Source organism: Rhincodon typus, chromosome 30 (assembly GCF_021869965.1).
Source record: "Rhincodon typus isolate 14 chromosome 30, sRhiTyp1.1, whole genome shotgun sequence".
Taxonomy (NCBI): domain Eukaryota; kingdom Metazoa; phylum Chordata; class Chondrichthyes; order Orectolobiformes; family Rhincodontidae; genus Rhincodon; species Rhincodon typus.
This window is the reverse complement of record NC_063361.1, coordinates 20,512,576-20,524,533: the sequence shown is the minus strand read 5'-3', so window position 1 is coordinate 20,524,533 and position 11,958 is coordinate 20,512,576. Positions and strand designations below refer to the sequence as shown.

The 11,958-nt window shown below is 39.0% G+C and overlaps 2 protein-coding genes across 2 annotated transcripts in view; both read right to left on the bottom strand.

The window, feature by feature from the left end:
- The window catches only part of tmem101 (transmembrane protein 101), a 16,972-nt gene extending 16,630 nt beyond the window's left edge, over positions 1–342 (bottom strand). Inside the window, exon 1 of the mRNA XM_048614410.1 lies at positions 119–342. Coding sequence (XP_048470367.1) covers positions 119–249 — 131 coding nt within the window. The 5' untranslated portion in view covers positions 250–342. The remainder of the gene's footprint in view (positions 1–118) is intronic.
- An 8,806-nt stretch (positions 343–9,148) lies between these two features.
- LOC109937631 (slit homolog 2 protein-like) lies at positions 9,149–10,604 on the bottom strand. Its single transcript, XM_020536133.2, has one exon. It carries the CDS (start codon positions 10,287–10,289, stop codon positions 9,222–9,224), a length of 1,068 nt encoding a protein of 355 aa, XP_020391722.2. The 5' UTR covers positions 10,290–10,604; the 3' UTR covers positions 9,149–9,221.
- Between the last annotated feature and the right edge of the window lie 1,354 nt (positions 10,605–11,958).

The following is an 11,958-nucleotide window of genomic DNA, read 5'->3' as shown; positions in this document are numbered from 1 at the left end:
ACACCCCCCCCCCCCCCCCCCCCCCCCCCCCGCCTCTTTCCCCCCCCCCCAACCCCGAGCTCCCCCCCGACCCCACCCCCACATCCCGCATCCCGACCCCCAGCGACCTCACACTCACCTGCGCTGGTCGGCTCGCTCGGCGAACAGCATCAACATACTGAAGCAGTTCCAGAACGGGAAACGGGTCAGGATGATGGCGCCGAAGCGCATGAGGATTTTAAAGAGGCGCCTGCGAACCTCCAGCGCCATGACTGACTGATCCGGCCCGTCCACAATACAATTCCGGCTGGAAACCCAGCTCCAGGCGTCAGGTTCCCGTACCCTCCCAAACAGCACAGTCCCGAGATCCTGAGGCACAATCCTAAACCTTTAATTATTCTAGGCTCACTGATTAAATCTTACAGAAGTTATTTTTAAATATAAGCCATTTATGTTACCATTTTTAAATAAGTAAACCCTGGGTTGTGATCAATCTTCTGTCTGGCTACCAAACTAATTCCCCTCATCTCAAAACTTCAATTTTATTTAACTCTGTTTCAACTTATAAAATATTGAAATCATAATTTGCATAGCAACATCAGACTTCCAGAAGATGTTCAACTTGGTAACTCACAAAAGGGTTAAATCGTAAAATAAGAGCCCACAGTGTTAGAAGTAATATGTTGGCATGGATAAAGAATTGGCTCAGGGTCACAAAGCAGCTCGTGCTGCTAAAGGGTTCTTCTTCAGGTTGGCAACCCATAACTAGTTGGGTTCCAAAGGAAATAGTGCTGGGTGTGCAACTGTACAATATATTGAAGACTTAACAAGAAGAAAGTGAATGTGCAACACAAGATCACATGAGAAAATTCACTAGATATCATGGAGTGAAACCCTCCATGAAATTCCCCCAAATTGTCACTTAGCTAAGTTTTGGTCAAATTCTACAAAACAAAATCTCCCTTTTTCCTGGGTTTACCTTCAAAACGAAACACGTCCAAATTTACCTTAAGAAAATACAAAGCTTATTTATTTTCCTTTTTCTGGATGAGATAACCTGAAGAGATGGTTGAAAATAATAGACAGAAATCATGCAAATATAATAGTAATCAAACCTGAATTAACCTCAGGCCCTATTTAGCACAATTCCATTTTTTCCAGTTCTTTTGTGGAATGTAAGCTCACAAGAAAGGCCAGGATGTGCTGTCTATGAGAAGATGATGAGCTCCCTTCTTGAATTTCTGCAGTCTACCAGCTTACAAGCTACAGTGATGTTGGAAAGGGAATTCCAGATTTTTGATGTAGCAACAATGAAGGAATGATATAGTAATACGGTTTCAAGTCAGAAACATGTGCAGCTTGGAGGGGAACTTCCAGGTGATGGCATTTCCATGCATCTGCTGATCTTATCATTTAGGTGGTAATGGTGTGGGATTAGATAGTGTTGTTTGAGGAGGGTTGCTGAGTTTCTGCAATGTATCTTACATATGAAAGACAAGGAGTACCTTATGTAAAAGGGGGGGCAGGCTAGATAAGTATTTAGTCATCAGAACTTTGCACCAAATATCAGATTACCAGTGAGTAACACCTTGGGTATCTTGCTATCTGGCTTCAAAATTTGTAAGAAATCTAAAATGAGAGAAGGAAAATTGGTTATGTGCATTTTGATAAAAGACAGCCAGAAGGGATTTAGAAACACCAGATTTTATTCACCAAACTTACTGAAACAATACTGTTTTCAAGGAAAGTATAATATGCTAGAACTTGAAATTATATTGTAAATATTAACAAATAAAGAAGATAATTTGCTATCACCGTGCATATTATGGTGTCTGATATTTAATCACCTGCACTTACACATTAAGATTTTAAAAACTTCATGTGGCATGTTGCTGAAAGTGGGAGTTGATTATGTTACAGCGAAGAAAATGAGCCATGTGTGAAGTGAGTGAATAGAGCAAGCAACTGAGTACCCCTTTAATCAGATTGAAGTTCAAATTAATGATGACTGAGAAGGAAATTTAAATTATAATGCTGAATTAGGCTGGATTTTACAGTCAGTTGTGAAGGAATAGCCATTCATCATACTGATAGCTGTCAGAGATAAATCACAAGTTTCTAAGCAGCAACTTACTTGGCCTAGAAATCATGTGTAGTCAGGGCAAACGACAGTGTGCCTCTTTAACCAATCAGATGGAAGAATCTTCAAGGTCACTCAAAGTGTGTAAATCTAAAAGTATTCATTGGAATATTCATTTCATTGTAAAATATGCAAATAAATATATTAAAAAGGCAAGAAAGATGCCATTAGGAGAGAGAGAAGTAAAGAGACTTGGGGGAAAAAGTGAAAGATTTTTTAAAACTCTCCATCAATGGTTAAATTCTGAGAGGTGAGACTCCATATTTGTAACAGTTAATATTCACTGCTAGACAATGGTAGCTTAAGCTACAGTAGTTAAAACTTATGACGTCCTTCAAAGGGCACTTAGTCTGAAATGAGCAAGACTTAACTTTATGTGGTGAATTTATTTTGTATACACTGCGCAAATTCATACAATTTCATGTAATTCAGTTGTAGGCCAGATAGCAAGATACCATTTTCACAAAGACATTTTTGATGACTTTTGGATTTTTACATTTAAAAAAATGACTACCCCCCACTGCTATGAAGTTGTTGTGGCATAAAACATGGCTTGCGCCATTATTGTTACCATTATTTTGGCATCATATTATGGGCCATGACGTTTGCATCAAGTTCCTTTCTTCACCATAGCACTTTAGAGAAGAAACGAAGTCTTTTCAATGTCACCAGCTAAAGTGGAAGCTCATGGAACCGAGGATAAATTATTGATCTGATTATGAGATTGACTGAATAACAGGAGACAGAATGGGGAAAATAAATTGGTAATCTAATTCACAGCATGTGACTAAGTAGTGATGTACAGGATTTGCTTTGAGGCATCGATTAATCCCCACAGTAATTAACAGTTTAGATGATGGGATAGAAAGCCACACATCCAAATTTGCTGATAATACGCCACTGCCCACTAGTTTGGTCATTCCTGAATAATTTAATTCCGATCTGTTGGGCTTGACTTACCCTATTCAAATCAGAGCTAAATCTCGTTGACCAGCTGACAAAAATCAAGTTATTTAGTCACGCTATCCTTTACTGCCTACACATGTTAGGGTAACTGGTCTATAGCACTATGGTTCTCTCTATTACATTTCTTAAATAGTGGTATGATGTACCCAATTTTTCATTCTAAAGGAACAGTTTCCAAATTGAGAGAACTTTGCAAGAGTGCATCTGTGATTTTCTCACATAACAATGTTCTTTAAAACATTGGGACACAAATCCAGTCCTAAGGATCTGTCATTCCTTATTGCCATTTTCTTCATTACAGTTATTTTTCTGTTAATTTTGGTGAGTCCCTGTCCTTAAGTCAATGTTAGTTTCCTTGCAATGCCTGGCACACTGACTTGCTCTGTTGTAAATACTAATACAAAGTAATTATTTAGCATAACCATCATTTCCTTATTTTTATTGAAAGCTGATCATGATATTGTCAATGTGTCCACAATGCTCCCAACTGGCATCATGTTGATTTTGATAATTGCTACCAAATTTCTTATGGTACTCCTTGCGACTCTTTACTGTTGTTATTTTTCCCATGCTCCAAGACCTGTGCTATTTTTATGCCATTTTATCTGCTTTTCCTTTTAATTTATGTTGTTCCTTTTAGCATAAACATTAGAAATATAAAAGAAAAAAAATCAGTTCAGAAGAAATTACACTGAACAATTTTCATTATAAAATATGCTAATTGTGGTGAAAATAAACTGACTTTTACAGCACAGAAGGAAGCATTCAGCCCATTGTATCTACATCAGTTAAAGATGTAACGCTAATTCTGTTTTCCAGCTCTTGGCTAATAGTCCTAGAGACACGGTCAACACCAGTGAATAATACTGCTAACTACTGCTCTAATACTGCTAAAAATTTCAGGGTTTCTGACTCTTCCACCCTTTCAGACAGTGGATTCCAGATTACCAAACTCTGGGTGAAAAAGTTCTCCTCAACTCTCCTGTTAGTCTTCTACTTTTTACCTTAAATTTATGCTCCCTAGTTATTCAACCCACAACTAATGGAAAAAGTGCCTTCCACTCTGTCTATACCCTTCATAATATAATGCACCCTCTCTGGTGCAATCACATCCATTCAATAATGTGGTGGCCAAAATTGCACATAGTGCTGTTGTTGTGGCCTGCCTTGCATTTCATACAGTTACAGCATCATCCCCCTGCTGTTGTAGATAATTTTTTAATCAAAGATCTTATTAATAACCTCTGGAACAGGTGGAATTTGAACCTGGGCCTCCTGATTCATTACTACTGCGCTACAAGACTATTCTCTTTGCTGTGGTCTTCTATGCCTCAACTAATAATCACAAGTATCCCAGCTGCCTTCTTAACCACCTCATCTACCTGCCCTGCTACCTTCAGGAATTTGTGCACATGCATACCAAGGTCCCTCTGACCTTCAATAATTTCTAGGTTCCTACCATTACAGTGTCATTTCTTTCCTTTCTAGCACTCTCAAAATGTTTACCTCACACTCGCAGGTTGAATTTCACTTCCATTGCTCTGTCCATCAGAGCAATCTGTTGCTATTCTCCTGCTGTTTATGGCTATCCTCCTCACTATTTATCACCCTTCCAACTTTTGCGTCATCCACAAACTTCTTGATCATACTCCCTAGCTTTAACTCCAAATTATTAATGTGCACCACCATTAGAAGGGCAACAGCTCTGAGCCCTGTGGAACTCCACTGAAATGAGACTTCCAGTCACAGAAATATCCCCCTACTCTCACCCTCTGCTTTCTGCCTCTCAGCCAATTCTGAATTGCCACTTTACATTGGATCCCTTGAGTTGTTACTTCCTTGACCAATCTGCCATAATGGACCTTCCATTTAGACCACAAGTGCACTGCCTTTGTTCCCATGTGCCGTGAGGAAACCAATAAACACTGTCTTTACTCGGTTCTGAGGAAGGGTCACCGGACCCGAAACGTTAACTCTGTTTTTTCCTCCACAGATGCTGCCAGACCTGCTGGGCTTTCCCAGCAACTTTGTTTTTGCATACTGTTTACTCGCCTGTTCACTGGTACCCAAAGCTGTATATCATCAGTTGAGTTTTTAATAGCAGCATTTCCATAAAATATCAATTTCCCTTTTCTTTCGCTACTCTGTGTAATCGATAACTGAGAGAGCTTGTCGAGAAAATTTTTTAAAATGTTCATCAACATTGCCCTAAACTGACTGGGAAGTGATGTTCGCCTGAAAATAGAAACTTCAAATGAATATTATTTTCCCTTGTTCTCCAAAGACTGTTTCATTTTCAGCCAATATTCCATCCAGTAGTCCACCTGAGATTGTATAATGTACCAAAGTCTGTCATTATGATACATAATCCCAATTTTTAAAATCGACTTATCTTTGTTCTATTAGCTTTGAATGGTCTCTTCAGAACTAAATTATACCAAACTCTATCAGTTCAATAAACATGACTTTCTAAAGTAGAGTCAAATCATTTGACAGGAATGGTTCAATACAGCTCTTGATCAATCAGTATCTTGAGTAAATTGATGTGTGTTATTCTTTTAACCAAAACAGCAGCCTGTTTTAAATCTGTGCAGAGTACATTTTATGTTATAGTTTTTGATATCCAAGCTACACTTAATTAATGACCTGCAATAGTCACTAACTAAATATGAACTGTAACTGTTGGATGAAGAAACAAATAAACACTAATGTAATGTATTTGAAAACAATTGCTAGAAAAGCTATAGGAAGATTTCCTTCAAATACTGCCTACACATTTTCCATTGTTTATACACATCTCACATTTACTGCATCACCTGTATTACCTAATCCAGCTGTACATTCGCATACATTTTATAAAACTGATATGGGTATAAATGTACATTCATAGACTCTTTTCATAAAGTAATAGAGGTATAAATTCATGCATGTGTTTTATGAAGCAATTATATATATATATATATATATATATAAAATTTGCATACATTCACACATTTTATGATTAAGAACAAACTTATATGAATATTTAATTCAGTCATTGTATACTCAGGTGCTCAGTCACAGATATTTCATGAATGCATCATTTCCTATGCATCTTAAATGCATCATCAATCAAGCTGCCGCACCAGGAGCAAATTAGGTCAAGAGACTGATGCAACTGGTTTGGCCCTGGATTCTAGGATTAGTTATTATCAAATGCTGGTGTCGGAGGGGATGTTTAATGCTGGTGATAGTGCTATTTACAGTTGGATGGTAATGTTCTTGTTATATGTTTAAGTACATTGCTGTATTTTGCAATAACTCAAATAATAAATTGCAGTGATGACTTTGTACACACTCTTGTACATTTTTTTGCGGATACACTAGTATCTTAGTTGCTTAATTGAGATGAGTGGACTATTTGTGTTCGAGATGGGATCTTCAGTAATTACTTTTTTTTCCAAAGAATATGTTAAGATAATTTACTCACTAAGTATAAAATCAAAATGTTAATTGTGGACAAAATAATGAAGAAATAAATTAAGATTAAATAGTATGAAGGTATTAGTGATTACTTAAAAAGAAAATATTTAAATTAATCCTGTTGATTAGGTCAAAGGAACTGGATTAAATTAAAAACTGTGTTTTATAATTAAAAAAAAAATCAAGATTCAATCTGCTATAAATGGACAAGTTGTGAGTGGGTGTATGAAGCATATTTACTTGTGGAACCCTGCTGGAGCTTTCTGATGTGGAGTGTGATACACCAAAATGGTCATCACGACCTCCTGAGTTGACTAGGCTAATTAAATAATCCTCCAAATAAAGGGTCAGCAAAAATATTTTGGTACAGGAGTACGGGGCTATACTGGGGCTTTCCAAAAGGAAGTGTGATAAACCAAACTGATCACCATGATATCCTATATTGATTAAACTAATGAGAATTTAGCTACCATAATTGCCCAATTATAGAGAATTTTATTTGCATCAATTTCTTAGCACTGCCTTGGCTATTACTGTACTGCATTTGGAACAGAGCCAAGTGCAGGAATGGTTTAGGGCAGCAATAAGTTGAACAATTTTGAAATTATTGAAGTGCAAAACACTGGGAAAGAGTACATAAATTTACTTCTTCTAGTTGAGGGCTCTTTTCAATTAACATTTGAAGAAAGCATACTTGAAATCTTCTTTCAGATTGCAAGAAAATGGAGGACATGGAAGGATCCCTGTTACAACAATCTGGAACTGTGCAGTGCTGTTGCTGCTTCTGCTGCAACAGGTGTGATCATTTGACATTTTCTAAATGGTTCTGTACTTCGCCATGGCCATCGTGAGAGAACTTTTAACGAAGCATCACTGAATATTGATCCCACTAAGTGATCCCTGACACCTGTCTGATCAACGATGCTAATATCTCTCATTAAACGTAAAAATCAAAACCACAACTTTGGTCCAACGGACCAAGAGGCCATGTGGTATTATATAAATTGCAGTACACAAGTAATTTTTAAGAATGATTTTGATCATTTTATTTCTTTATATTAAACTCACTTCTAAATAATGTCCATCATAGATTAGTTTTATGATTTAAGAAGTATCAACGGTAAAGCTTTTATGAACCAGTAACAATGCACCAAAACATCTGTTTTTTTTAATTGGTGTATTTTCAAGTGGCCATTAAGTACTGTACAACTGATATGCAAAGCAGTTTCAAATTTGAATTTAAGTAAAACTTGTACAGTTTTGGGTGAATTGGTGATGCTTCCACTGTTAATAATGGGTATGCATAGCCCAAGAAAGCACTCTGTTACTTGAACTTCACGCCTACAGTGAAAAGTAAATTTGAAAGGTTCCGAAAGAAAAACAATTGATGGAAACTTGCTAAACTTCATCTGCAACAATTTTGCATTAGCAGAGAGCTAACTCTTTGCTAAAAATAGACTTAATGAGATGTTGATGTTGTAGAACAAGACTCTGCATGTGCTTATACCTAGAATTATAAAGCGCTCAATGTTCCTTGCTTTACAAGCGATGCAGAACTTGCAATGTAACTCACAACTCTGACTCCCACATTGACTAAGTAAGTATTCATCTCAAGTGAATATAACTCTGACCTGATCATTTTACCTTGTACACATAGTCCATTGAACTTTTCTTGTATATTTTAGTTATCTTGTTAAGTTGCCTATACTACCCAGGTGAAGGGACTCCACTCCAGAGCACTAGTGCCCAAACTGCATGGAGGTGCTCAATAGCAGTAGGTGAATTGACTGCCTGTTTTCATTCCCTGTAAAAATTGTAAGAGAGCAGTGGGAAGAAAATTGGAAAATTAAAAAAGTACCAGCTAACTTATTTCTTGGACAAATTGTATCTAGATTTAATATTTGTAGTCAGGGATGGAGTGAGGATGGTCTTTTTTTGATGCAGTGATTAGTAATGACCTAGAGCTCACCACGCATGAGAATGGTGGAAACCAAGCTGATCAATGACTCTAAGCAATACAGATGGGCACTTGAAGGAAATGAATTATGAGGATAAGAGTAAGGGATTGGGAGTGACTGGATTGTTCTACAGGGAATCGATGGAATTCACTAGGCAGAGTGCAGAAGATGCCCGGATACTGAGTAAATTTAAGGAAAGCATAGACAGATTTTTCATTAGTAACAGGTTTAAAGGAGAGTGAGCATGAAAGTGGAGTTGAGGCCGAGATGAGATCAGCCATGATTATATTGAAGACGGAGCAGGTGGAGGGGCTGAATGGCCTGCGCCTGGTTTTTATGAGCCTCACAGGCACAATGGCCTTCTTCATTACTCTGTCTACGACTGCATGATCCTATGACAGCTTTTTCGAACAAAATAGCCCCTTGACCCCAAGTAAAGTCTATCCCTATTAAGGTAAAACAATAAGGATCAAACTCATCTCCAAAAGATCCCATTATTATTTGCCCTAGTGTCAACAGATGAAAGAACCACGTGAACAATTGCTGAGCAAACATCGTCAACATTTCGCAAAGTGGTGATTTCAATATTTCATAAGCATATTTGTGAAAGGTTTTGCTTTATTTTGCATTATCCCACATTAAGCCGATACTATTAGGGTCTGGCGGGCAGTAGAAACTGCCTTCCGAATTAGACGATTTGGGGGGGCGAAAAAACATCACTTCTCCTGGGAATCCAAGGGCCCCTCACTGTCGTTCCAGTTCTTTTTGCTGCTTTTCTTGCGGTTTCTCTCGGCCATGACAATGGCAGCGACGACTGTCACCAGCACCGTCCCAGTTATCACCAGCACAGTAGCAGTCTCAGCGATACAGAGCTGCGAGTCCACAGCCATCAGCAAGTCACCTCGGAGCTGCCCGGGCTCTGAACAGCTGATGTTGCCATAATCATCCACATGCAGATGGCGAATACTGGAGATCTTCCCAAACTCCCTCTGAAGGTCACAGTTGCAAACCCAGCGGTTATCCGCAAGTTGCAGGTGAGTGCCCTGGGTCTGGATGTTCAAGAAGGTTTTGAACTTGATGTGGTTTAAATGGTTTCCATTTAGACACAGGAGGCTCAGGCTGTGCAAGGAAGCAAAGGCTTCTCCCTCGATGCTTGTAATGTTGTTGTTTTCCAAGTGCAGAGCTTCCAAGCTGTGAAGCATAAAGAAGTATCCAACCTCAATGATATGCAGCCTGTTGTTTTTCAACAACAGGTGGCGGAGTTTATACAAACCCCTGAAAACCCCTGTTGCCATGGAAGTGATTCTGTTCCCACTTAAGTCTAATTTCTCCAAATGCTCGAAAGACTTCATACTGTTGTAGTGGATGTACTCGAGCCAGTTGTTGGACAACCGCAGTTCCAGCAAGCGCTGTAACCTGTCCGAAAAGTCCGCAGGCAAGTGCTGTATGTGGTTCTGGTTCAGATCCAACCTCTCCAGGAAGGACAGAGATTGAAAAGCTCCCCGGTGGATGTGCTCGATTCGATTGTGAGGCAGCAGGATGATCCTCAGGCCCCAGAGGCCGTGGAAAGCACCGCTGGGGATTTCCCTCAAGCTGTTGGTACCGGAGTCTAACATCCAGGTGCTGTGCGGGATGTCCCTGGGAATGTGGCTCAGAGAGCGCCCTTTGCAGTCCACGAAATGCGAGGCATCGTAACAGGAGCAGCGTTGGGGACAAGCCTTGAACCCATCAATCTTCAGGACGCTCATCAACATCCCGAGACAACTGATAACAACTGGATGCATGTCTTCAACTTTCAGCGGATGCTTTGGGACAATGAGGCTTTTTGGGAGAATGGGAAACAAATTCCAAAGCGCGGGGAGCTAACGATTTAGGAAGTCTCCCTTTATAAATCTATGATCCCATTCAAGGGAGTTTCCTTAACCGCAAGCTTGCCAAATACTTGAACCGTTGAGATATGATAGATTGTTTGGTTTGTGTCATTTCCATCTTAGTGCTGTTTGTTATCCAATTCATCCTGTACAAAAAAATTGATTTTTTCTGTACATCCAGTCGCCCGCCTTTTTAAAATTGTGATAGAGAAAGGAAGTGAATATGTCAGTTCATCCTTGACTTTTCAGGACTTTGATCGCTTCAATCAGCGTCGCCGCTCCCTGTAACAGTGAATGAAACAATACACTTCTTAACAAGCGCTATAATAACATCATACAAAACAAACCCAAAGAACTACGGATGCTGCAAATCAGAAACAAAAGCAGAAATTGCTGGAAAAACTCAGCAGACCTGGCAGCATCTGTTGGGGAGAAAGCAGAATTAACGTTTCGGGTCTGGTGAAGAGGGTTCTGAAGAAGGGTCACTGGACCCGAAATGTTAATATCATTAGACTCCTAATCTAGAGACCTGTCTAACAATCGAGAGACACAAGCTGCTGGTGAAGTTTAAATTCAGCGAATTAACACATGACTCCAAACCCACAACAATGTGGTGCACTGTTAACTGCCCTCTGAACTATTGCCTTCTGAACTCAGGCCAAGGGCAACAAGTGCTGGCCAGAAATGGGCATTTTTTTTATGTTCACTGAAGGCACAGAAAGCTGCCGCCAAATAAACAGCTGATGTCTGATCTTTTCCCATTCTTCATCAGATGCACGAAGGCATTTTTTGTTTTTTTTTCACAGGATTTGAACATCACTGACTAGGCCCAACATATATTGCTCATCCTAATTTTCCAAAGGGTAGTTGAAAGTCAAATCAGATTGTTGTGGGTCTGGAGTCAGATGTAAGCTTGACCAGGTAATGGCGGCAGTTTCATTCCCTAATAGTGTATTAGTGAACCAGATGGTTTTTTCGATAATCGACAATGATTGTGTGGTCATCATTAGACTCTTAAATTCAATCTCATAGATCTGGAATTAAATTCTATCATCGCCCATGATGAACCTCGAAAGCTGGCCTCCAGAACGTTACCTGGGTCTCTGGATTAATAGGCTATCAATAATACCACTGGGCCATCACTTCCCTTAAAGCTGACAAAAAATGTGCATTAGGGAGGCAATAGGCAACAAGAGATAACATCAACAGCACAGGAATCATTAGACTGGAGTGGTATAGCATCTAGTTTGGGTCACTTTAACTTTGGGAACTGTCCACATTGTAAGGACCAGGAAGTGATTCACAAGATTATTTTTCGTGACGAGAAACGACTAAATAAACTGGTGCTCTCTTCAAATAAAACAAAGATGCCTTGAGTTCCAATTCACATGTTCAAACTTGAGTATTGTTTTGATAAACCAAATAGTCAAAACAAGTTTTCATTAATTCATGAGTACATTAACTGGAACAAAGACATTTAAAATCATGAAAAGAACAAAGGAAACAGATTTTGATGCAGACAGCTATTGGACATTTTCGATTGGAATGTTTATAGTGGTGGAAGCAGATTCTACAATAATAA